The sequence below is a fragment of the Musca autumnalis genome, unplaced genomic scaffold (genome assembly GCF_047663935.1).
Source record: "Musca autumnalis isolate F117 unplaced genomic scaffold, ASM4766393v1 scaffold_5, whole genome shotgun sequence".
NCBI classification, from domain to species: Eukaryota; Metazoa; Arthropoda; class Insecta; order Diptera; family Muscidae; genus Musca; species Musca autumnalis.
This window is the reverse complement of record NW_027412088.1, coordinates 93,539,969-93,567,323: the sequence shown is the minus strand read 5'-3', so window position 1 is coordinate 93,567,323 and position 27,355 is coordinate 93,539,969. Positions and strand designations below refer to the sequence as shown.

At 38.2% G+C, this 27,355-nt stretch overlaps 2 protein-coding genes across 2 annotated transcripts; both read left to right on the top strand.

Annotated features, from left to right (window-relative positions):
* The first annotated feature begins 279 nt into the window (after positions 1 to 279).
* Positions 280 to 12,233, top strand: LOC141386691 (uncharacterized). Its single transcript, XM_073955611.1, has 4 exons — positions 280 to 494; positions 597 to 679; positions 11,726 to 11,846; positions 11,911 to 12,233. Exons 1-4 carry the CDS (start codon positions 335 to 337, stop codon positions 12,231 to 12,233), a joined length of 687 nt encoding a protein of 228 aa, XP_073811712.1. The 5' UTR covers positions 280 to 334.
* Positions 12,234 to 12,578: 345 nt separating this feature from the next.
* Positions 12,579 to 24,787, top strand: LOC141406759 (uncharacterized). The gene is made up of 4 exons (XM_073992762.1): positions 12,579 to 12,699; positions 12,798 to 13,139; positions 24,063 to 24,183; positions 24,250 to 24,787. The coding sequence occupies exons 2-4, from the start codon at positions 12,918 to 12,920 to the stop codon at positions 24,489 to 24,491; spliced, it is 585 nt and encodes a 194-aa protein (XP_073848863.1). The 5' UTR covers positions 12,579 to 12,699; positions 12,798 to 12,917; the 3' UTR covers positions 24,492 to 24,787.
* Positions 24,788 to 27,355: the final 2,568 nt, after the last annotated feature.

Below are 27,355 nucleotides of genomic sequence, written 5' to 3'. Positions count from 1 at the left end.
AAACACTATTTGATGTGCGTCCGCCAAAAGGGCGCCTTTATTGGTTGGCGCACCACATACTACATAGCTGCTGGCTGCCTGAGCTGGCTGACACTATGTCTCGCACACGAAATTCCCATTTTTATAATGTTGCCATTTGTGTTGTTGCTGTTTTCATGTGTTTTTGCTATTGTTGTTGTTGTTTTTAGTGTTACTATCAAAAATTCTTCTGCTTTTGGATTTCCATTTTATTATTTTTTCGCCAATTTTTCTTTAGTATCAATTCGGTTTTCGGCGGGTTTGTAAGACACACAGAGCGCCGCTGTGTTCCTGTTTTCCATTTGGCACGGCAGCAATGGCAAAATCCACTTCTCATTCGACAACATCACGTCGCTCGAGTATCCTTCACATCATTGGCAATATTATCGGTTATATGCAAATTATCACATTTGCCATACTTCTAATATGTTCGGGTCATTTCGCGTTCAATGTTGACACCTGCCCCTTTGACAGTTGTAAGTTTAGTGTGAGTGATTGTGTGTGGCAAACAAATATCATTGTTTCCAGGTGATCTGATCTTAACCGTTTCTCGTTTCGTTTCGTTCTTGAAAATGCAGCCGCTTATGTTTGCCTGGGAGTGTTTTGTGTGATGTTGGCCATGTTTCTGTTGTCATTTATATTGGCGGTGGCCATAACAATGGTAGGTGTTAATAAGTGTTTCTGTGTGTCAATTGAAAGTGTTAATGATTTTAAAAGCAAAACGAGAAAACAAGACAGTTAGGAGACGCGTGATTCATATCTGGGTGTTTTCTAGATTTTTATGATGATTACAAAAGCGCAAAGAGACGTGAAGATGGAATAAATTGAAACTGCGTTAAATTTGGCAAGGCCAAATATGGTGCAAAACAAGTATGAATGGTGTTAAGTTGACACATATAAAAAATTTTACCGAACTATAAATATTGAAAATGCCTCAAATTTACTGGTACTAACAACAAGTATGAACGGCGTTAAGTTCGGCCGGGCCGTACTTTAGTTTCCTTTCGTTAATGATTATTCCATGGAGGAGTAGAATTTGAAAATCGGTTTATATTTGTATCTGCTGACAACACGACGGCTTACAGCAATCTCGGTTCTAAAATTGTTTTCTGAGGTCCTGGAGGATAAATACGGATAGTTTTTTTCCGAGTAAGTTTTCTATCTTCTGGTAACACAAAATTCCTATTAACATCCAATTCGGTAGAGAAATGTTACTGAATTTTCTTCAAAAAATCTTAAAATCGGACGTTACCCATATATGGGGCTATACCAAAACGTGGACCTATACCAACGGTGACCAAGATTTTGGAATGAAAATAGCGTACATAAACAAATGTGTAAAAAGTTTGAACACACAGCCCTTTGGAGGTCTTCCAAAGACAGCAGAAGACCTTTGGAGGTCTTCTAAAACCAACAGAAGACATTTGGAGCTCTTCTAAAGGCAACTGATGACATTTGGAGGTCTTTTATAGGCAACAGAAGACCTTTTGAATTATTCTAGAGATATCAGAAAACCTTTGGGGGTCACCTGCAGACAACAGAAGACACTTGGAGCACTTTCAAAGGCAACTGAAGACCTTTGGAGGTCTTCTTTTGTTTTCTGAGGTCTTCTAGAAAACAGAGCATCTTTGGAGATGATCTCTTGAGGTCTTTTTATACAACAGAAGATCTTTTGAGGTCCTCAAAAACCAACAGAGGATCTTTGGATGTTTTCTTTAGACAACCGAAGGCCTCTGGAGGTCTACTAAAGCCAACATAAGACTTTTGGGGATCTTTTAAAGACATCAGAAGACCTCGGGTGGTCTTCTACAGACAACATAAAACCTTTGGATGTCTTCTAAAGACATCAGAAAACTTCTGGAGGTCTTCTAAAGACATCAGAAGAATTCTGGAGGTCTTATAAATACAACATAAGACCTTTGTAGGTCTTCTATAGATAACAGAAAACCTCTGGAGGTCTTCTATAGACAATATAAGACCTTTGGAGGTTTTATTTAGACAACCGAAGGCATCTGGAGGTGTTCTAAAGCCAGCATAAGATTTTTGGAGATCTTCTTGTGTTCTACTACAGACAACATAATACCTTTGGAGGTCTTCTAAGAAAACATCAAACCTCTGGGGGTCTTCTAAGGGCATCAGAAGACCTCTGGTGGTATTCTAAAGGCAACTGAAGATCTTTGGGTATCTGGAGGACAACAAGAGGACTTTTGTAGGTCTTCTATAGACAACATAAGGCCTTTGGAGGTCTTTTATAGACAACAGATGATCTCTTGAGGTCTTTTTTATACAACAGAAGGCCTCTTGAGATCTTCTAAAAACAACAGAGGATTTTTGGATGTTTTCTTTAGACAACGAAGGCCTCTGGAGGTCTTCTAAAGCCAACATAAGACTTTTGGGGATCTTTTAAAGATATCAGAAGACCTCTTGTGGTCTACTACAAACAACATAATACCTTTGGAGGTCTTCTAAAGAAAACAAAAAACGTCTGGACGTCTTCTAAAGACATCAGAAGACCTCTGGTGGTCTTCTAAAGGCAACTGAAGACCTTTGGGTGTCTGGAGGAGAACAAGATGACTTTTGTAGATCTTCTATAGACAATATAAGGCCTGAACTCTATACTCTAAAGAGTACGGTTGGGATGTTTTCTACATATTATACTGTTTTGTAGCTCTAGCGAAGACGATATACCAAATTTCAGGAATTCCAGTGGAATAATTTGGCTACATTTTTCAAAATACCGAAATCGGGAGGGAGCTATGTTACGACTTGGTCCACAGTTTGATATAACTCCCTTAGAAAGGTACCCTCGATTTTTTGTATTTTGAGGAGTTAACCGCATTATCCCACCGAAATGGCTGAAATTTGGTATTTGCTTTCATTTGGGGATCTAGGTTTTTATATATCCCTCATAGAACCGCACCGCCCGATTTTCGAGGTATTTTGCGACTTTTAATCACATAATCCATTGGGGATATAAAATGTTCTCCCAGTAATTTGTCAAAACAAGTCCAGGTTTTTATATAGCACCCACTGGAACAGTACCTCATAATTTCCTATATTTTCAAGGCTGAAATATGCATGTCCACGTTTTCGTTTTGGGTGCCACCGTGGTGCAATGGTATGCACACCCGCCTTGTACACAGAAGGCCGTGGGTTCGACTGCCCGGCCAGGTAACATCAAACACTTTTCAACGGTGGCAAAATACCCCTCTGTAATGTTGGCGACATTTTCTGAGTATTTCAGCCATGTAAAATTTCTCTACATAAGTGGTGTCTTAGACACGCCGTTCGGACTCGGCGATAAACTGTAGGTCCCATATCATTGGGCTAATATGAATCGGGGTGCACTCATAATATGAGAGAAGTCTCCCTTGTCCCTCATGGGATGTTTGTGGAACAATTATTATATATATTACGTTTTCATATAGCTCCCATGGAACGATACCTCCCGATTTACGGTATTTTGAAGTTTTTTGGTCACATTATTCAACAGATATAGTTGAAATTTGATGTTAAGTCTTCACTAGACTTCGGGTTAATTAACATTCCGTGTCCTACCAAGGGTGCGTATAATGTCAAGGAGGCCTTTCTATTCTATTCTTATTCAATCTCATGGTATTACCTTGTCAACATAATCGTTGTTACTTTGATATAGCTCGTGATTCATACCACCCTGATAATCGTTTGTTTGGGCCATCCCAAACTCACAAATTACAGCCATCATTAACCGCTTGGGCTTCGGATAAAGTGCAGTACCACAAATAGTATCAGTGCGTTTTACCGGAAAAGAGCAAAAACCGAATTGGAATCCCGGGATAATGGGGCATATAAAAGCACTGATGAAAACAGAGCACCACCACCATGGTCTATAGACAATTGAAGAAGTCGAAAGAGTTGTAAATGAAATCTATCGTGGAAAAATCAGAACTGGTGAGGTATGTCTGCAAAAAAATATAAAGGAGAAAATAGTAAAAAATTGAAAATAACAGATTGTTCCAGATCCTGGAATAGACTTAATAAAACTAAGCGGAAGGTTTTGGTTTGCTTCAATCTATACAAAACGGACAGGCTTCAGAAAATACTATCTAAAGACAATAAGTTAATCGGTAGTATTCAAGAGTTTGACAGCTGGTGGACTAACTATAGACCTTCTATCGGGAGTTCATTACTGTAAGCCTCAGCTCATGGTCAGGTATGTACTGAAGAGGATAAAACACTGATAACAAGGATGATAAGCCACTCAAGACTTGTATTATGGGCGATTTAATCAATTCAACCGTACACATCAACGGAACCGGATACCAACCAGAGACCTTACGTCAGGGGTGGGGACTGCACAACATCGGGAAGACAAAATTTGTACATTTGGTGGTAAAAAACACTAAAAAACTACCATTTCGGGGATGAATGAATTCTTTTAAGCTTGTTTGCGATTTTCGCCCAATGGAAAGAGGTGATAATGTAGGTCACATTCCCAAAGTTCAGAAACCCGCCGATTAGTCTTGCATTCTTTCTATTGAAAACATTGCAAAGCTTACAGGACCTAGAAATTACAACACAGCGAGACTTTATAAAATATTAGCAAATCTCAACAATCGGTTGGTGATAGTTTTCCTCTATATTAAGGTAACTTTGAGCCTGCTAATCTATGGGGGCTCTTGTGTGACGCCAAGCACTTGGATATTCCCAAGCACTCTTTTCCAAGCTATAAAATGTGCAAAGAACTGTCTAAATTCTGAGCTCTGGGTTGATAGCCCCCCAGGTAGGTATGAGTTATTATGAATGAAAAGTTGTCAGCACTGTCGATGACGGTAGGAATTATTTTGGTTTTTAACTTACCGAAAATCTAGGTAATTACCGAAATTATAAGCATTTTAATTTTACCGATTTTTGTCGGCAACTCCAAAAATGTGTTACAGAATTCCACTACAGATAACTTTGAACTTTATCCTGGGGTTTTATCCAACCTCTCCTGCTGCAGTTCGATGTATTTAGGCTTCGGTAGTCAGGAGCGAAGCGATATTAGCATAACTGGGTAATGAGGTACTTATTTGCCTAGCTCTTTCAACTTTGTTGCATTAAATTTAATTAGTCGAAGGGTAAATAAATATTTTATTGTTGTTGTTATAACAGTGTTTATTACTATGTTTGAATGGTCGTTCTTCTGTTCAATCTGGATCTATCTCCAGTTCAAAGAAAGTGGGATGTAACCACAGATCCACTGGAGTTAGATGAGTAGGTTTGGCGGGGCAGTTGCGGCCCATGCCGCATACTGGGTCTTGCATGGCGCGGTCGATTTCCGCCTAATAAGAATTTAGGCGACTGAAATGTTCCGAACGTACTTGAGCCAAAGCTGTCATCAACAAGGATTCTTTATCTGCACCCCAAGTGCTGCGGCTAGGGACTTGAGGACCTTGTTCCTGATTTTCAGTTTGCCGCAGATAGCTGTGGCGACTTGAAAGTAGTGCCGAATATAACATTTTGGGGCAGTTTGTGGTCGGAATTCTGCTATCGTCGACCACGACTTTAAATTCTCTTCCAAACTGAACAGAGTGGCTGTAGATTTTGTTTCTGAAATCTGCATATTCCTCTCGTGGAAAAAGGTGGTAAGATCAGTTAAATAGGAGTTCAGCCGTTCACAGATGTCATCAGGGAAGGTACGTGAGGCCTGGATCAAGCAATTATCCGCGTACTTTACGATCTCGATGCCGTCTGGAGGAGGCGGAATACAGGAGAGGTAGAAATTATACAGTTTCGGAGATATCACCCCACCTGTGGGAACTCCCTGTTTCACTCTACGGGGTTTGGACTTCTTGTTCCTGACTGGCGTGCACACATATACTTGACTATCCACCGTTTCAAGCTTGGTTGGAGGGTTGTCTGGTCAATGTCCTCAAACAGCGTGGAGTGCCTGACTGTTCATCCGCTCATATAGTTGATTATCAAACGTTTCAAACACGGCTGAAAAGTGGTCTTCTCGAACAGCTTGGCATGGTTGACGGTAGAGAAGGCTTTTGATAAGTCAATCGGCACCACCACTGTTCTATCACACGGCGGTCTTTGGTTGAGTCCTTGACAAATATATATGGAGATGGCGTGCAGCGCTGTTGTCGTGCTTTGCTGCTTACGGAATCCATGCTGATGATACTGAGGAGGACTAAGGCCTCAAGAGTCTTTACTGCGGGCCACAAATGTGAAATCGGCCTGTACGATTCACTTTTGCTGTACAATAGATCTTTTATCTTTTATTGGGCAGTCACATTCCCTCAGTAGAAAACTTTCCATCAGAAATTTACGTATATAGATTTACGTCGTAAGAGGCTCCCTCCCGATTTTCGGTATTTAGAAATTTTCAGCGCCATTATCAAATCGAAATGGATGAAAGTTTTTTTAGTCTAGCATCGCTACCTGGTAGTACCCTGCCATAATTTGAAGTGAGTTTCTCACTCTCTCGCCTAAGACGTCGCTCCGGAGACACGCCAAGGAAGATCGTTGATGAATTACACAAACAATTTCTATAGCATTATTATGTTTACATTTTTTCGCGTATGTCGACACTTCGCAGTGACTTCTGAGTGACTTCCAAGGCGATTGTTTACATTTATTTAATATTCAAAACATTTGAACAAATATGGAACACTTTTCTATCTGATGTTTATATGAGACGGTGGTGCAGTGGTAAGCATACTCGCTTTGTACTCTGAAGGTCCGGGTTCGCTTCCCAAGTGAGGCAACAAAAAACCATCACATTTTTAAAATGACAAAATTAATGTAGGCGGAAATTCCAAAGAATAAATTCTCTAAAAAAGCGTAATTAAAAAAATAAAAATATAAAAAATTAATTGAAAAAAAATATATTTTTTTTAAATTCCAAGAACTATCGGGGAAATAATCTTCAGGAAGTGTCGCTGGAGTGACTTCCAAGACGACAAGCGGGCGTGGTTCATTTCTTCACAACTAAGGTCACTTGAGGGTGACTTCCGCCACTATCGCCTAGGCGGAACGCCTTAGTCACTTCTGCGATAGTTTTAGCTTGCAGGGTACTTCCTTATCTGCTTGTTTTGCATAGTAATACAACAGCATTACACGCCATATCCACATATATCATAAGAGGAGTGAACCAGAACAGGTCGTGCGATCGAACAGTCATGGTGGCACTAGACCTATCGAAGGTCTTCGATACCGTCAACCATGCCAAGCTATTCGAGGATATAGAGAAGACCACTTTCCAGCCGTGTTTGAAACGTTCGATAATCAACTATATGTGCGGACGTCATTCATTTGTGAAATTCAGAAACAAGAAGTCCAGAACCCGTAGAGTGAAACAGAACTCCCTGGACCAAGACTGGGTGATATCTCCAAACAGCTAAACTTCTACCTGTTTGAGATTCCACACCCTCCCGACGACATTGAGATCGTAATGTATGTGGATGATTGTACGATCTTGGCGTCGGGTCCTATCGTCGATGACATTTGTGATAGGTTAAATGTTTACATAGCTGACCTAGTACAGTTCTTTCATCCCAGAAATATAAAAATATCCGCCCACGACCGCTGAAACTAGGCTCCCACTGAACATAGTGGTCGATGGCGCACTGATTCCGACTACTAACTACCCAATTTTGGATGTAACGTTCGATAGCATGTTTGTCTGCGCGGACCACTGCGGAAAGCACAGATATTTGCGATCAGAAGTAGGAACAAGGTCCTCTAGTCGCTGAACGGCAACACTCGGGTGCTTAATGGACCAGCTTCCCCCATCCAGACACATTAGGAGAGATCTTCATGATCTAGAGAGAGAGGTCCAAAGGTACAAAAGATAACCTCCAGATCAACGAGCCTATCACGCAGGCTTGGATAGCATTCACACTGACGCAGTCGCACAGGCAGTGCAGAGATAGAGTGTGAATGCCGTACTTGGAGGCCATCCCCATTCATCGCAGCAGAAGCACGCCAACTGACAAGGCAAACACTAGTGGTTTTAGCCCAATTAAGATTGGGACGATGCAGCTGCCTCAATTCGTATCGGGCCGAATCGAATTGATGCCACAATACCCAACACATGTCCGACACCAGTCCTAGATGCTGAAAGGAATCTTGGAACAGTCTAATTTGCGAAGTTTTAGATGCTGTGTAGAGCTCTTTTTCTGTTTTGTTGACTTTGTTCTGCTGTCCTTGAAAGTATGAAGCTCCTTTGTCACGTCAAGGCTTATGTGTATAATGAGTAGAATATGTTAACTGATAAAATATTTAATATAAAGGTGTGAGAATCGGAAACACCAAATTGCAGGCATTTCAGTGTAAAATCTTCAACATACATTAGATAGGGAGATACCGCCAAATGGTGCATATACCAAAACATGGATCGTTGATTGTTGATCGTTTCTGTGTGGAAGTTCTGCGTATCCAAAATACAAAGTTAACTCCCACTTCAGAGGCCTACCCTACCAAAACATACACCTATATTTTCAATTTTCCGAATTTTACTTTTGTACCCACTGAGACCCGCAATAAAATTGCCGCAATTTTGATCGAAAAATGTGACATATAAGCTTGGAAAAATATAAAATCGTGTCGTAGCGATTTATGGGAGCTATATTTAATCGTAGACCCTGTGTATTCACCCCCTAGTATATTTTTTCAATAGGCATATATCGTCCCACGTTTTGTTATAGCCCCCATATAATGGTACCTCCCGATTTTAGTTACAATTTTTAACCGAACTACATACCTGTAATTTTACATTTGAGATTCCCATTGCTCACAAAACTTCTCCACCGACATTTGTGAACATAGGTCCATGTTTTAGTATAGCCCACATATAACGGTACATCGAGATTTTCGTATTTTTAGGGTTTTAGCAAAATTTTTTGACTGAACTACTTGTAATTTGACGTTTTAGGTTCCCAGAGGTCACAAAATATCTCCAGCAACAATTTTTAACATTGGTCCATGTTTCGGCACCTCCCGATTTTCGGTATTTTGATGATTTTAGCTTTTTTTGACCGAAGTACTTGTAATTTGACGATTGTTGTTCCCAAGGGTCACAAAATATCTTCACCAAAAATTTTCAACATAAGTCCATGTTCTGGTATAGTCCCCATAAAACGATACCTCCCGATTTTCTGTATTTTGGCTACAATTTTTAACCGAACTAACTTTAATTTGACATTTGAGGTTCCAAGTGGCCACGAAACTTCTCCACTAAAAATCTTCAACATAGGTTCATGGTTTGTTATAGCCCCAATATAACGTTGCCTCCCGATTTTCTGTATTTTGAGAATTTTAGCTACAAACGTAAACCAAACTAGCTGTAATTTGTCATTTATGGTTCCCTACAGTCACGAAACTTCACCACCAAAAATTGTCAATATAGGTTCATGTTTTTATATAGCTCCCATAAAACAGTCACGGTGCTCTTGAAACAATTTTAAATGGAAGGTGCTTACACCTCGGAAGTTTTTGCGGATTATGAAACTACAATGTTCATAGATGAGAACAATGAAAAAACAAAAAAAATCGCCGGAGCGCTTTTTAAATAAATCGCAATTTAAGTTGACATTTTTAGGGGCTGTTTAGGTTTTCGCGATTTTGCTTAGAAACCGCATTTCCTATCAAAATGGGATTAAAACAAATATTGTAGCTATGAAAATTCTCTATAAGATCGACCTTTATGGTATTTTCGTAGTTTTTACCATTTTTGAGATATAGAAGTTCAACTTGGGACAATGCACTGATTGTATCGCCCCCTTATAAAACAATGTCATGTAGGGTGCGCCTTAACTAACTTTTGATGAAAACCGCTTACACAGGGAAAGTTTTTGTGAATTCTGAATCAGCAGTGTTCATAGATGAGAAAAATCCAAAAACAAGAAAAAATCGCTGTAGGGATTTTTAAATAAATCGCGGTCAAAATTCACATTTTTAGGTGTTTTTTTGGGTTTTACGATTTTGCTTGAAAACCGCAAGTCCAATCGAAATGGAGCTAAAGAAAATGTTGTAGCTGTCAAAATTCTCTAGAGGATTGACTTTATCATTTGTTCTCAGCTTGTACCATTTTTGAGATAAGGAAGCTCAGTTTACATTTTTAGTTTTTTTTGTTAGGGTTTCGCGAATTTGCTTGAATACGGTAAGTCGTATCGACATGTGACCTGAGAAAATCTTAAAGCTGTGAAAATTCTCTACAAGACTTGCTTAATTAACTTATCCTTAGTTGTAACATTTTTTAGATATATAAGTTTAAGTTGGGAATTTGCAGTCATGACATTGTTTTATAAGGGGGCGATACAGAATTGAATTGAATTTGAATTGTCCCAATTTGAACTTCTATATCTCAAAAACGGTAAAACAGACGAGAATATCATAAAAATCAATCATGTAGAGAATTTTCATAGCTACAATATTTGTTTTAATCCCATATTGATAGGAAATGCGGTTTCTAAGCAAAATCGCGAAAACCTAAACAACCCCTAAAAATGTCAACTTAAATCGCGATTTATTTAAAAAGCGCTCCGGCGATTTTTTTTGTTTTTTGATTGTTCTCATTAATAAACATTGTAGTTTCAGAATCCGCAAAAATTTCCGAGGTGTAAGCACCTTCCATTTAAAATTGTTTCAAGAGCACCGTGCAGTACCTCCCGATTTTCGGGATTTTTAGGATTTTCGGCATTTCGAGGATTTTAGCTACATTTTTCGACGAAACTACATGTAATTTGACATTTGAGGTTCCCAGTAGTCACACAACATATCCTCCAACAATTGAAAACATATGTAGGTTAACCGAACTTAACGATTTTTTACCCTCAGCATTTATGCTACAAGGGTATATACACTTTCATACGGGCAAAATGTGCCTCATCGAAATAATGGTTTTAGACCCCAAGTTTGTTTGGACGAAATCCTTTTCAGACAATTTAGAGTAGATTTAGCCATGTCCGTCCGCCTGTCTGGCTGGTTGGAGCGCACGATAACTCTCGAACGGATCTGCCGATTCGGTCCAACAATTGGCTTTCGTAATATTTTGTGCAAACTTAGTTTAAGTTCGGAGAGAAGCCATATTGGCCCACTCCTTCAGGTACCACCCCCACAAAAGTTCAAAAATGTTCGGTAAAATTGTGCCCACGATAACTCTTGATGGGAGTGACCGATTTGGTCTATACTTTACACATCCTAATATATCTACCTGATATAGATCAGTTTCGAATATGGACTATATTTATTGACTCCTTCGGGTACCTCACACACAAAATTTCGGATAGTTTCACTGTAAGACCTTCTTTCGAATTACTTTGATTTTTGTTGCAGCAACTTGTATTCACTGCCTCAATTACGATGGTAAACATTTTTTAGAAGCAAGTCCATACTTCGTTTGAAAACAGCCCAAAAGTTGCTAAAATCTCCTACGGCACCATATATAGTGGCTGGCGCCATATCTATCGAAAAGATATGATTCCCAAAATAAGGTCCACTTCCATAATGGACTATGTTGGTCCATTCCTTCAATCCTAGTCCACATTTTTGTCGGCAAGGGGTAAAGGGCCACAAAATTCTAAAACGACCCTAAATCCATTCTATCTGTCTGTAGATGAAAGTTTCAATTCACATATGCTGAGGTTATATCTCTGTCGGCAAAGCCGACTTATACTTTTTTAATTGTTTATTTTGTAATACCTAAAATTAAACTCTTCGTTTTCTCTTTTCGTTTCAGCGTCAATCGGCCTGTATGCTGCCCTGGCTGATAATGTCAGTAGTTGTGATAATAGGTGACATAACCTATCTTTCAATATTTCCAAATATTATACTCGCTATATTTAGTTCTTTGGTGATATGTAAGTAAATCCCAACTCAAAACAAATTTATTATGCTCTTATTGATACATCTCCAATCTTACAGGTCCCCTACTCCTTTCGTGGTATCCTCTTTATAAATTATATGGCAAATATAATAAAGATAAGACGAGAGAAGAACAACGACTCTCAGATGCCCTGGATGAAACGCACACCTTGAATAGGGCAGCCCAGCTAACCACACCTCCATCGACATTATATCCAAATGAAGTGGTCCAGTATTATCGATCATTGGATCGAAGGCCAGATAGTGCGGCATATGATGCAAGCATGCCGGTTGATCCAAATTTTGCATATATTTCTGGTACACCGGCGCCGGGCTGGCGTATTGGTTTATATCCGAAAATGTCTAATAAAGAATATGTTTAGAATAAGAAACACAAAAAAGGTTATTGCGAGTTTCCATGGCCTATAAGTTTTTATTAGAACGAAGACTGTTGCTGGCCCAATTCATATGACGGAAGCTTAGCCACAATCCCTTGTCAACAGCTAACTAGTCAATTTGTTTTTGCATGATGCGCATCAGCGCAAACGTGTATATTGTATCTCATGATTCCATTCAAGCCATATATTCTCACTCTCTTTCTCTCTTTTCACGGTTCAGCTTCATTTGCTGTTTAGGTATCTTAAGTCTTCTTTGTTTGATTTCGATGCTAATCAGATTTTTTGTTTGTTTTGTTTATTTTTGTTGTAATTTCTTTCCCACATCTTCGCCATTATCGTCATCGTTGTCATCAATACATAAGCTGCTGCTTTAAATTTTAAATTCTTGTTTAATTCATGCATTTCACGAATTTCACAGAGTCCCACAACAAGTTTTATATCTGACCAGCCGGTAGGTAACATTACGCCCAGTTGTTGTTGTGCTGTTATACTTCTTGGCTTTGGCGGCGTGTATCTTTGGTTGGTGGTTTCATTTCTGTCTACTTTTAGTTTAGTTTCCGTATTCATTGGCTCAACAACACACCTTTGAACAATTTTAACCGCTCGCTTAGCTACTTAGGTTAGAGTTAACAAAAACCCACAACAACAGCAGCAACAACAAAAACAAAAATGCTCACCTTTCAAGATGACGTCCTGGATAGAATGGGTAAAATTATTGGCTATACCCAAGTGTATCTTTTTACGATCCTGCTAATGTATATCTGTTATACATTTCGAATGTCAGCCTGCGCACTGCCCAGCGATTCACAGTCTAATGTCTGCCTGGGGACTGTGGCCTTAACGTTGATAATGTTGGCATTGTCCATTACACTGGCTGTTGGTATTTCATTGGTAGGTAAGATGGAATATTTTTTTTGTTATAAATGTCACTCTTTAAGTCTTAATTAGTTGTGGAGAACTCTGTGTGTGTGTAGCAACGGTAGCAATAGTTTCTTTAAAAAATGGACTTAAATGGGTCATAGGCGACATAACTTGTTGCTAAGACAATTTGTTGTAACCACAGAATGTGCTAAAAAAGAATTATCGAGATGTGTACTCAGTATTCAAACAGGTTTGCGTCCATTGAAATTTTGTATTTAAAAAAGTATTACTTATCAAAGTATTGAAGTTATCAGAATTGAGGCCGCGACATACTGAAATACTCCAGAAAATGAGCTAAAAACGCTGCTTCTCCAATTTGGAATACCATGTTTAGAGATATCATGTTTCATGTGGCCACGAAGGATTGGTCCATCGCATCTGCGTAAAACGTCAAGGGTTCAAACGCATAGGGTTCAAATTCCATTGTTTGCGGAGTCATCACCATACCATAACCCAGCCAACGTAATTGTTGAATTAAACTAAGTTTCGACAATATTTAGAGATCAAAAGTTTGGACCAAATCGGTTGCAACGTCTATGAGAAATCGCGTACCATTTTAGCGAATATTTTCGAACTTTTGTGGGGGAGGTACCGGAAGGAGTATTCGAAGACATATTACAATATCCAAGTGTGGACGAACGAAGTATTTGGTTTTGAGGTACCGGAAGGAGTGGGCAGATATGGCTTATCTTCGAACTTAAACGAAGTTTGCACAAAATATTTCGAATGCCACATTTTGGACCGAATCGGCAGATCCGTTCGAGAGTTATCTTGCGATCTTTCACGCCAATTTTTCAGGAAGTATGGACTTGGCCCTGTACCGTCGTATGGGTGGCAGTGAATACAAGTTGCTACAACAAAAATCAAAGCGAATCGAAAGCATATCCCAAACTGAACTTTTCCGAAAATTTGTGTGGGAGGTACCCGAAGGAGTGGACCGATTGAGTCCATATTAGAACCTCATCTAAGTCTGGTAGAAATTTCACGATGTGCAAGGTATGGACCGAATCGGTTACTCCCTTCATGAGTTATAGAGCGCACAAATTTTCCGAAAATTTCCGAACTTTTGTGGGGGAGGTACCGGAAGGAGTGGACCGATATAACCCATCTTCGAACTTAAATTAAGTTTGGACAAAATATTACGAAAGCCAAATTTTCGACCGAATCGGTTGATCCGTTCGAGAGTTATCGTGCGCTCCAGCCAGCCAGCCAGACAGACAGACGGACATGGCTAAATCAACTCCAAATTGTCTGAAACACATTTCTTCCAAACATACTTGGGGTCTAACACCATTATTTCGATGATGCACATTTTGCCTGTATGAAAGTGTATATACCCTCGTTAGCATAAATGCTGAGGGTATAACAAATCGTTTCCATTCGGTTATGAAAACGTGGACCTAAGGTGGTTTTATAAAATCGATGTCGGATTTTAGATTTGTTAGATTTTAAGATTGCCACTGTTACCAGTGCCAGTACCAGTTTATAGCTAATATTAAAATCTGAACCGGTTTTCAAAATTTATTGTAGGATTACTTGTTTAGCCACTGAAATGAACTGGTAAAATTTGTTCATCGATTGGACTATAAATGTGGTCTGTAGACCGATTTCGTAAAAATTCGCCTTTGGCTCAATAAAAATTACTATGGAAACTTTAAGGACCCAGTGGCACGTGTTAATATATTCCGATTGTGTTCAAACTTTTGCAATCTTAAAATCTAACAAAATTAAAAACTTTATGGGGATGCCGCATAAAAAAATCTTATTTTTTCCCTTTGAGTTAAAATCAGTCTAGTGGAGGACCTGTACCGAGAAATTTTGGGGGGAAGTTTCGTCATTCCAACGAAGACTTAATGCCAAAATTCAGTCATTTCACTTGAATAAAGTGGCTAAAACTTTAAAAATACCACAAATCGGGGAATACAGTTCTATGGCGCTGCATGAAGACGTGGACCTATACCGGCAGTTCGGGAGTTATATACCCCTAACGAAGACTTAATACCAAATTTCAGTCATTTCGGTTGGCTACAACTTTCAAAATACCAAAAGTCGGTAGGGACCGTTCTGTGGAGGCTATATAAAGGCGTGGACCTATACCAACAAATTTCGGGTGGAAAGTTTTTTACTTCCAACGAAGATTAAATAGTAAATTTCAGCCAGTTGAATATCCTATTGAGGTCACTGTAAATTCTCTTCTGGAATGTTTTACAATTTCAGGTGGAAAGTTTTTTTACCCCCACCGAAAGGGCTATGTGAAACCGTGGACCTGTACTGATAATTCTCTTATGGAATATTTTATACCCACAATCTTCAAAATACCGAAAATCGGGACGTACCGTCTCAGCAAAAATTCTTATCCGTTAGTCATTATGTAACCCATTACAAAGTAATGTATACAAAAATAACTACTTATATTACCCCTTAGTAAGTAATGAGTACGGTGGCAAAGAGCTTATGTGTCCGACTACAAATCCGAGGTTTGTGTGTTCAACGCTCACAGTCGGCCGGGTACTTTTTTTAGAAAACAAAGAACAGTTGGTGGTGCACATGTACGCATTCAAACATCCCCTAATATTCTTAAGCGTGGCCGAGTGTGTAGAGTGTTAGGCTACAACGCAGAAGTTCGTGTGTTTAAATCCAGCAGAGGACGAAATAAAACAAATATCAAATTTGAGCCTTTTCGGTGAGATATTGAGACCACAATCTTAGAAATACCCAAAATCTGGAGGTACCCTTATATGGGGGCTATATGAAAACGGGGACATAAACTGTTAATTCTCTTCTGGAATGTTTCAAAATTTCAGGTGGAAAGTTATTTACCCCCATCGATATTGAAGTCGAAACCTTCAAAATAAATCAGATGGTATGAAGACGGGGAATATACCGACATATTTTGTTTGGAAAGTTTTTTATCCCCAACGAAAACTAAATGCCCAAGTTCAGCCATTTCGGTGGGATATTGAAACCAAACCCATTCTATAATAATTATCTTTTGAATATTTTATACCCCCCTCGAAGACACAATGTTAAATTTCATTCATTTCGGTTGGATATAGAGGCCACAACCTTCACAATACCGAAAACCGGATGTACCCTTATATGGTGGCTATATGAAAACGAAGACCTTTACTGTTTAATTTCTTTTGAAATATTTGATAACCACATCAAAGACCAATTACCAAATTTTATGTGTTTCGGTTTTATAATGACGCTGAGTTTGGGATATAATGTAATTTTTTTTGGGGCCAAATTTCATAGTTTGGGTCCTTTTTTTATTGAGGCCATTTTTTTAAATTGAAGAAAATAGCCCCAAAGCTATAAAAACCCCTATGGAACCATGTTAAGTGGCTGAATTAAGCGCACGATAACTCTCAAGCGGATCAGCCGATTCGGTCCAAAATATGGCTTTCGTAATATTTTCCCAAGCTTTGTTTAATTGCGAAGATGCACACTATCGGTGCGCCACTTTCCGTACCTTCCCCCCCAAAAGTTATAAAATTCCACCATCAAACTATAGTGCGTAGTTCTGTTGAACGGAGCAACCTTCCAAACTTTTGACCTCCTAATATTTTGTCCAAATGTAGTTTTACTTCAGAAATGGTACATATCGGTGTTCTTTCACAACATTTTTTTTAAGTACAGTTTAGGATCTGTTCGAAGATCCTTTAGAAATGTATTGCCGCTATTAGATTTGATATTGTCAATAGATGAACATTTCAATTCACAGGCTGAAGGTATAACATTTTTGGATTAAATGAAAACTTTTCCAGCGGAAATGAAACCTTTCCCAAATTCCAAATGAAACCTTTTCCAATTGAAATGAAACTTTTTCCAAATTAAAGGAAACCTTTATTTTTAAATGGTTTTATTTAGCTCACCCCGTTTGTTTTATTTATTATTTATTCTTGGGTCAAATTCAGTAATTCAAATTTCACCCTCTTCCTGTCAACCGATTAATCTAAAATTTTGCATACATTTTGGATTTTGGTGACAATACAATTATATTTATTCATTATCATTATAAATTCAAGATGGCGGCCGCTACAAAATGGCGGATAACGTAGGTTTTATCAATCCCATCAATATGGGTATCAAATGAAAGGGCTCAACAAGCAGAATACATTATACTATAAAAAATTTAAATCCAAGATGGCGGCCGCTACAAAATTGCGGATAACGTAGGTTTTATCAAACCCATCAATATGGGTATCAAATGAAAGGGCTCAACAAGCAGAATACATTATACTATAACAAATTTAAATCCAAGATGGCGGCAGCTACAAAATGGCGGATAACATAGGTTTTATCAATCCCATCAATATGGGTGTCAAATGAAAGTGCTCAACGAGTAGAATACAATGTACTATATAAAATTAAAATCTAAGATGACGGGCTCTACAAAATGGCGGATAACTTATGTTTTATCAATCCCCTCAAAATGGGTATCAAATGAAAGGTCTCAACAAGTAGAATACAATTTACTATGCAAAATTGAAATCTAAGATGGCCGCCGCTACCAAATGGCTGATAACAATTTTTTATCAATCCCACCAATATGGGTATCAAATAAAAGAGCTTGACAAGAATAATACAGTGCACTATACAGGACATCTTATACACCCGAAAGCCATACAGTTTCCAGCTAAGTACAATTACGGGACGGCTGAAAGAAGAATGTTGCCTTTAATACTATCATGGGCTTCTACTATACATAAAATGCAGGGCAGCACTGTAGATCACGCAGTCGTATACTTAGGTGCGAAACTGTTTGAAGAAGGTCAAGCCTACGTGGCTCTTAGTAGAGTAAGATCTTTGCAGGGACTACGTATAGAGGAGTTGGACTGCAATAAACTAACGGACAAGAAACCTTGCAATAATGAAGCACTAAACGAATTAAACAGAATGCGAAATAAAAACTAAAAACTAGAAAATAAAAATAGGTAAAAAACGTTTTAAGTTAAACGGTTTTATGTTAAACATACATTGCAATGTTTAAGATAAAGGTACTAAAAACCAAAAAAATAATAAAATAGATACAGTCGTGGGAATTATAAACATATGCATAGACTAGACTAAAATAAAACCGTGGGGCACGTCAATTGTCTACAAATTATCGACTTAATGTGCGATAGAAGAATCGTTTAATTCGTCGTTAGGCAGTTGGCCCGCAGACGGTGAGGAAATTACTTACTATTTCTTGCTCATGGAAATTCCAATAGTTATACACTCCATGTAAATAAAAGAGATGTTTCAACTAGTTTATCGTTGGACATTCACACTGCTGCCTGGCGAGGAAGCGTTTCACTGCTCGTAGTTTGCCTTTAATCGACAAAGTACTACTCGCTAACCACTATGAAACCCTAAAACTCGCTTATAATCGAGCTTGCTAGCTTGTTTCTACATTCTAGCCCTACTTATCACACTTCCATCGTTGTCGGTTGAACAACTGCCTAATTATAGTGTAACATTACAAAACAAACATTTTAATCAACGATTGTAGACAATTGACGTGCCCCACGGTTTTATTTTAGTCTAGTCTATGCATATGTTTATAATTCCCACGACTGTATCTATTTTATTATTTTTTGGTTTTTAGTACCTTTATCTTAAACATTGCAATGTATGTTTAACATAAAACCGTTTAACTTAAAAAGTTTTTTTACCTATTTTTATTTATTAAGAGAAGCATGAAACAAATATTGATTTTTGGTTGTTTTAAATTAATACATTAACACTACGTAATGTAATTGTAGCAAGTATGCGTATATTGGTATGTATCTGTGAATAAACTTTATATTTATCTTTGGGTTCTGGGACAGTTCTGGAACAGACATATTATTTTGATTTTTGCCTATTATAATGTACAAATAAGTTTGAATTTTATTCTGCCTAAAAACCTCTATTTTGATAGGCAGACTTTGTTACAACTGTTTCTTTATGTACCCCATAATGCAGAGATCATCCAGAAGTAATTTTTTGAAACAAAAGTCTAAAAAATGTACCATTTTAATTCTGGTTAAAATCAAGAAGATGAATCATGAACACTTCCAGTACTGCTGTTGGGGAAGCAACAGTATCTTTCAAACCAAGGAATTCAAGACAAGGAAACAGATTGGGTTATTACAAAATTTTAGATGTATTAGGAGGGGAAGATATAGAAGGAGCAGTCAACTTGTCTTCGTATTAATAACAATGTGCGACAACAAAAAATGACAAGGAAAACTGAGTAGAATATAAAAGTAGAGCTAAAAATATGAGACACGTGTATCGGTGTTTTTAAAGTTTACATCGGAAAGTAAGCAAAATAGGCGGGGCAAGTTCCGCCCATTTCTAATTTTTTCGAAATAATCGAGTTAAGATATATTGGAATCCTTGCATTTTATGTATACAGTGTCTTTGGCAACTTTACAGAGGAGGATGTGGGGAATATTTTTGTCAAAAAATGTAACCCTCATGCGGTTCATCAAAATGTGATCACATCAAATAAAAATATTCTACAAAATTGTTCGCCATAAAATTTTTCCTATATGTCTCAAAATACACCAAATCTGTAAATCTTATCTAATCGCCAGGAATCACTTAAAATGAAAAACACGTTTTAGGGTTAAAGTTGGACTTTATCTGAGTTTATTGAAAATTGTCCCTCAAAACATAATTTTAGAGAGATAAAGTCAAAGACAAAAATATTCTTCGTCAAATTTCACTATGAGTCACCAAAGAAATAAAATATCTATTTACATTATATATCAAATTTCAGTATCAATTTTGCTGAAAAACAGGAAAATATTTCCCAATTTTTTTTATGGCAATTTTTTTCTTCTTTTTCGAATTGATACATTAAAGTAATATGAATATGGTTCTAGGTGAAAAGTGTCAAAAGAAGAAAAATTCTACACAAAATTTCACTATGAGTTTCAGAAGAATTCATATATCTAGGTATATCTATTTTTTTAAGAAAATTAGATAACAAATTTATATAATTTAGAATGAAATTATTTGTTTTAATTTTGGACTGTTAATTTTACATAATTACTGGATCAAAATCTAACAAAATCCTTCACTTTTTGGGGATATGGTAAAAAAAGAAGAAATGTTCCAAATCAAATTACACTATGAGACTCTGAATAAAATAAATTTATAACCATAACATACGAGTATAACATTCATATCAGCTCTTGTTCTTGATATAGGGTTTAGGGCCATATTTTACAAATTTTATCCAGATTGTCGTTGTGATTGGACACTATAAATATCTTAGTGATGGTTTTTCGTTATGAATTCATACGGAAGGTGTTGCGGGTTCCACATAAACGGCTTTTGAAATATTTGTGGTTAATATATATGTATTTGAAAAAAAAAAAATATAGAAAACCCATATCGGATTTTGTAAAATTGCGTATTTTTAGTAATTTTAAGTTAAATTATGTAGTTAGGATAAGAAATTGGTTGCTTATATTGTATGTGAAAATACGTGAGAGGTTTACGGCCATGGCCCAGTGAAAATATAGGTGTCATATGGGCTCTCACATATACGATGTGGCGTGGTCCAAAAAAAAAAAAAAAAAAAATACAATGATTGGAGTAACTCCTGCTTTGGTGACATTTACGGAATTAACCCTAGAAATATACATAAATAGCCTGAATGACCATAACAAGTGCAGTTAGGATATAGCCATTTATCTAAATTTATAGGGTTAATTTTTTTTGGACCACGCCATATCGTGTATGTGAGAGCCCATATGACACCTATATTTTCACTGGACCATAGCCGTAAACCTCTCACGTATTTTCACATACAATATAAGCAACCAATGGCTTATCTTAACTACATAATTTAAGTTAAAATTACTAAAAATACGCAATTTTACAAAGTCCGATCTTGGTTTTCTATATTTTTCTAATATATATTCACCACAAATATTTCAAAAGCTGTTTAAATGGAACCCGCAACATCTTCCGTTTCATGTTTCTTTTAATAAAAAGTAAAGGCTTCTTATAATTTGGAAAAAGTTTCATTTTAATTGGATAAGGTTTAATTTCCGTTGGAAAAGGTTTCTTTCCTGCTGGAAAAGGTTTCATTTCTGCTGGAAAAGGTTTCATTTAATCTGGAAATGCTATATATCTCTGTCGGCAAAGCCGACTGATACTTTTTTATTTTTATGGCCTCAGCATTTATGCTAAAGAGGGTATATACACTTTCATACGGGCAAAATGTGCCTCATCGAAATAATGGTTTTAGACCCCAAGTATGTTTGGACGCAATGTCTTTCAGACAATTTGGAGTTGATTTACCCATGTCCGTTCGTCTGTCTGTCCGTCTGTCTGTCTGGCTGGCGCGCACGACAACTCTCGAACGGAGCAACCGATTCGGTTCAAAATTTGGCTTTCGTAATATTTTGCCCAAATTTAGTTTAAGTTCGAAGATGGGTTATATCGGTCCACTCCTTCCGGTACCTCCCCCACAAAAGTTCGAAAATGTTCGGAAAATTTGTGCGCACGATAACACTTGAAGGGAGTAACCGATTTCGCCCACACTTTGTACATCGTGAAAGTTCTACCAGGCTTAGAAGAAGTTTAAATATGGAATCAATCGGTCCACTCCTTCGAGTACCTCCCACACAAAATTTCAGTTGTAGCAACTTGTATTCGCTGTCCCCCATACGACGGTACAAGTTTCATAAGGGGCAAGTCCATACTTCCTGAGAAAATAGCCTGAAAGGTGTAAAAAACCCCTATGACACCACGTGTGGTGGTTGGAGCGCAAGATAAATCTCGAACGGCTCTGCCAATTCGGTCCAAAATTTGGCCTTAGTAATATTTTGTCCAAACATATTTTAGGTGCGAAGATAAACCATGTTGGTCCACTCCTCCAGGTACCTCCCTCACAAAAATTCAAAAATCTTCGGAAAAAATATGCGCACGATAGCTCTTGAAGGGAGTGACTGATATATGTAATCCATACTCTGCACATGCTAATATATCTACCAGATATAGATCAGGTTCGAATATGGACTATATTTGTGCACTCCTTTGGGTACCTCCCACACACAATTTTGGATAAGATCACTTTAAGACCTGCTCTCGAATCACTTTGATTTATCGAACATTGGTGGCGTCGTTTTTATTGGGTTAGCTAATACAATTTTGTTTTTTCAAAATAGTCTGGCTTAATCCCATCGTTGTTGTTTTATTATTTTACAACAACTAATTTATTAGTGGAAAAAGGTTTGGCATTTTTCGCCAAGGGGTATGGCAGGGAATACTAGTTTCGATCCACGCCACTGGATCTCATCATTTCCCTTGTTTCTTGTTTGTGGATATTCTCCACCGAAGTAATTTTTCAATAACTTCTTCAACAAGAAACTTTTTATACCCAAACATCAATCGTCAGCTCGAAGTATAAAGGTTAACAAAGAAAAAACTTCAATGAGAAGTTTTTCTTTGGCAACCTAACACAACTCCGACGAAAGTGTCTACGAAACAAACTAAACCTTTTCCCACTGCTATGTGTCGTAGAATTTCTACGAATGCTCATAACAAAACAACAGTGTTGAGAAACACTGGCACCGTTTGTATGGTTGGCAGCGACTAGCTACCAGCAACATTTTGTTATGTGCATTCGTAGAAATTCTACGACACATAGCAGTGGGAAAAGGTGTAGTTTGTTTCGTAGACACTTTCGTCGGAGTTGTGTTAGGTTGCCAAAGAAAAACTTCTCATTAAAGTTTTTTCTTTGTTAACCTTTAAACTTCAAGCTGACGATTGATGTTTGGGTATAAAAAGTTTCTTGTTGAAGAAGTTATTGAAAAATAATTTCTGTGGAGAATATCCACAAACAAGAAACAAGGGAACTGATGAGATCCGGTGGCGTGGATCGAAACTAGTATTCCCTGCATTACCGCTTGGCGAACAATGCCAAACCTTTTTCCACTAATAAATTAGTTGTTTTAAAATAATAAAACAACAACAATGGGATTAAGCCAGACTATTTTGAAAAAACTTTGATTTTTGTTGAAGCGATTTGCATTCGCTACCTCCATTACGACGGTTAAAATTTTTTCAGGAGCAAGTCCATATTTCTTGGGAAAACATCCCGAAAGGTGTAAAAAGTCCTATGTCACCATATGTGGCTCTCGAACTGTTCTACCGATTTGGTGCATATTTTCGTCATATTTTATCCAAACTTAATTTCATGGGCAATACCGGTCCCCAACTTTCGATACTTCTCCCCAATATTTAAAAAAATGTCACTAAAATGTTAGGACGATATCACTTGAATTGTGCAACCAATTTCGTCCAAACTTGTCAAATTTTGTCAAAATTTAGTTTAAATTCTAAAATGGCCCATAACGGTCCTCCCCCACAAAAGTTCTACATTTGTGTTAATTCCTAATCTACATTTTTGTCGGCAAGTTCAAATGTTGAAAATGGGCCACAAAATTCTGAAGAGACGCTAAATACATTCTATCTGTCCGTAGATGAAAGTTTCAATTCACATTGGATGAGGGTATACCTCTGTCGGCAAAGCCGACTGACACTTTTTTACTTGTTTTTTAGTTTTTATCTACATTTTCTGGCAAGATTGGATGTCCTTTGGCATTTATGGTATCCAGTGGTATTTAGTCGACCGAATTAGCTTGTATTTGGTATTTAGAGTTCCTAGTAGTCAAAAAAATTTTCCATCTAAAGTAACAGAAGGAAAGTTAATTATTCCATATAAGTTCAGAACATTTCATGGTGGAGTATAAAAACTTCAGCCCGGACGAACTTAAGCCTTTTTGACTTATTCCTATAAACACCTCCCTCTCTTTCATGATTATTTTTGTACAAAAATAGGCAAATACACAATATTTATGTATATAATTAATACCAATTGAATACTTCTTCTTACAGCGTCAATCAAAATATATACTACCCTGGCTTATTATGTCTACAGTTACGGTTATGGTCATCATAATGTATTTGATAATTTACGGAAACATATTTCTAACGGTTATGGGAAGTTTGGTGTTGTGTAAGTACAAAGCTCAAAAATCTTTATAACATTTCTAAAATTATCTTTCTTTATCCTTCCTTACAGTTCTTGTTATTCTCTCCTGGTATCCCTCGCTGAAGCTTTATCAAAAATTTCGTTCGGAACATGAACTGGAAATGCAACCACCAGAAGAGGCTCGACCGTTGTATCACTTAACCGCCTCACCATCCCTGCCACTGTACAGTGAAGTTATACGCGATCCTTTGCAAATGATGAACATGGATCCGCCATCATATGACGAAGTAATTACCATGAAGATGAGACCTTTAAACACCCTGGATATTTGATATCGCCGGCGTTTTTGGAAGATTTCAATTGAAATTTTGTGGATTACAGAGTTTCATTTAATGGCTTATGTTGTCTTTGTTGTCACACACAGATCGTGTTTTAATCAAAGTCATTTGATTTGTTGTCATGTTAAGACTACATTAGACCCCTGGTAACAGTACCGCTATTGCCATAAAACATTTCTTTGTTAGGCGTATAAAGGGTGTTGTAATTTTGTTGAATTGACATCATTTTATTCCTTTTGAAATGAAAAAGTGAAGACTGGTGATTTTAATTTCGTTACCAATAATGTTTTTTGAATGTATTTTTTGTTAATGTATTTGGTTTCTTATTTTTTTTTTGTGAATAAATAAATGTTTAAAAGAAACCCTTGTTTGGTTTTTTGGTATTAGAAAATAATGGGTTTCTTTTTGCAATCTTGGCTTCTTACAATGGTGACCGCCTGTGAAGTCTAAGTCGTAATTTATACCTCATGGCGGAGTCGGACAAAATTACAGCAATCCCTAACATCCGTCTCCGTTGTTGTTGTAACAGTGTTTGTACTTAATGTTTGTAAGTTCATTTTTCTGCTTAATCTGTGTCGCAGGCTGGACAGATGTTTTGCACGGTGTCATTGATTCTTGCCCTCTAGGAAAAGGAATTCAACCTCTGGTTTGTCGAACCTGCTTGATAGGCTTGTTAATATAGGGGTTTCTCTTGTATCGTTGGACCTCCTGACATGCCTGGGTGGGTGGATTCTCTCCACCATATTGTGATTAGGATGGTTCTCACAGTAACACCCGAGCAAGTACTGCAATGAAAACATTTCTCCTCATGTAGATGGTCCACTAAAGACATGTGGAGGCACCCTGTTGGAGTTCTCAGGGCGGCTTTCTGACAGATTTTAATATTTTTCCATCTCCTTTACTATAGACCGATTTATCGACTTAGATGTGGTCAACAAGGTTTCTTTATCTTCACCCCAAGTGCTGCCGGCTAGGGACTTGAGAACATTGTTTCTACCAGGGTTTCGGAGTCTACGAGTGGGAGTCGAGCAATTTTGCTGGAGTCGGAGTCTGAGTCGAAAAAACAAATCGACTCCGAAACCCTGGTTTCTACATCTCAGCTTATTGCAGATAGCTGTGGCATGCGCGGACTACATAAACGTGTATCAAATGTGACCCCTAGGATTTTGGGGTAGTTTGTGTTCGGAATTCTGCTACCATCGACCTTGAGATTTAATTCAATTGTCATCTCTGCCGTTCATTTGGTGGCCGAAGATTTAGTGGCGGATATCTGCATATTCCTCGCGTGGCAAAATGTGGTCAGATCGGTCAAATAATGTCATGATGGAAGGTAATTAAAGCGAGGATTGTATAATTATCCATATACGTTACGATTTCTATGCCATATGGAGGGGGCGGAATATAGGAGAGGTAGATGTTAAACAGTACAGTAGATATCACCCCACCTTGGGGAATTCTCTGTTTGGACTTCTTTTTCTGAATTCTACGTACGACTGGATTCCACATATATAACTGATTATCCAACGTTTCAGACATAGCCGGAGGGTTGTCTGCTCAATGTGCTTAAACAGCGTGGAATGCTTGCTTGTGATGAGTCAAGCGCCACCATCACTGTTTTATCACACGGCTTTCCTGATTGAGTCCTCGACAAATATGTGTGGAGATGGCGTGCAGAGCTGTTGTCGTGCTGTGCTCCTTACGAAATCCACGCTGATGATTGGATAGCTATTTCTGACGCTGGGGAGGACTAAGACCTAAAGGGTCTGTGCCATGCTGATGATCGGCAACTGGATAGCTATTTCTGACGCTGGGGAGGACTAAGACCTCAAGGGTCTGTGCTACGGGCGACAAAAGTGACACCTTTGCTGGAGTCCTTGCCTGGCTTCAGTTGCAGGACCACCCTGCCCATATTCCATAATTCGGGAACGATGTGGGTTGCTAGCTACAGGTTGAGAACTTTAGTAAGATACTCAACTCCCGGCGCATCCTGCTGCTTCAACTTCAACCATGGAGATTCCATCAGGGTCAAACGCTTTGCATGGTTTATCGTTCTTGATGACATTTGCAACATCATAAATTGTTGTGGTTCATCCTCGACAGGAAGAGATCTAATGTGGCGTAGTACTCTTCTCTTCGCCCGGGGTGCTACACAAACTGTCGACTGAAATAGCATGCAAACCTCTTTGGAAGAGTCAGCGTAACGTTGCCAAACGCGACTGAGGTCCTATCTTCCTTCTTTCTATGGTTCCACAGTGACTTAACCGTTGCCTACAATTTACTTATTCCAGCTCCAATGTTGCAACTCTTTAGACGATTTACCAACATATTAACTTCCAGTGTCAGCTCCTTCACTCTGGGGTCACTGATGTTGGCACGACAAAGTTCATCACGCTCATTTGCTAATCTCGTCGCCTCTGCAGTGATGTTTGGTCTCACTTCGGATATTCGACCACCAGGTATATGGTGAGCGGCTGCAGCAGTGATGATGTCTCGGAACTTCGTTTTTGCTGCCCGCGATAGATTTCTGAAGCAGTGATTAGTGGACTCTCTAGGCCAATTAGCTTTCCCATTATTGATGAAAGTGTGACGTTCAGAGGTGATGAAATCGGTCGGTACATTAGCAGAAAATTAGGGGGAGATGACGCCAGCTGACGTCATTTGTCAGACCAGGTGACACGATGGTTATGTCTGGCGAACTGGCACTCTCCGCTAATTCTGTTAGGGACGTCCTCATTGTTGAGCTTGGTTTCCTGTACAGCTGCAGAAATGATGCATTTTCATGGATTGGAATAACATGGGGCTGGTGTTAAGTGCTGCGTATAATGCAGCTGTTGGAGGTACTACGGGGGAGTCGCGTA

Excerpts from the sequence above, each read along its gene's own strand:
- LOC141386691 (XM_073955611.1), top strand. The coding sequence starts at position 335 with ATGGCAAAATCCACTTCTCATTCGACAACATCACGTCGCTCGAGTATC. Across the intron at positions 495-596 it reads CACCTGCCCCTTTGACAGTT|CCGCTTATGTTTGCCTGGGA; the intron begins GTAAGTTTAGTG and ends TTGAAAATGCAG. Across the intron at positions 11,847-11,910 it reads ATTTAGTTCTTTGGTGATAT|GTCCCCTACTCCTTTCGTGG; the intron begins GTAAGTAAATCC and ends CCAATCTTACAG.
- LOC141406759 (XM_073992762.1), top strand. The coding sequence starts at position 12,918 with ATGCTCACCTTTCAAGATGACGTCCTGGATAGAATGGGTAAAATTATT. Across the intron at positions 13,140-24,062 it reads TGGCTGTTGGTATTTCATTG|CGTCAATCAAAATATATACT; the intron begins GTAGGTAAGATG and ends TTCTTCTTACAG. Across the intron at positions 24,184-24,249 it reads TATGGGAAGTTTGGTGTTGT|TTCTTGTTATTCTCTCCTGG; the intron begins GTAAGTACAAAG and ends CCTTCCTTACAG.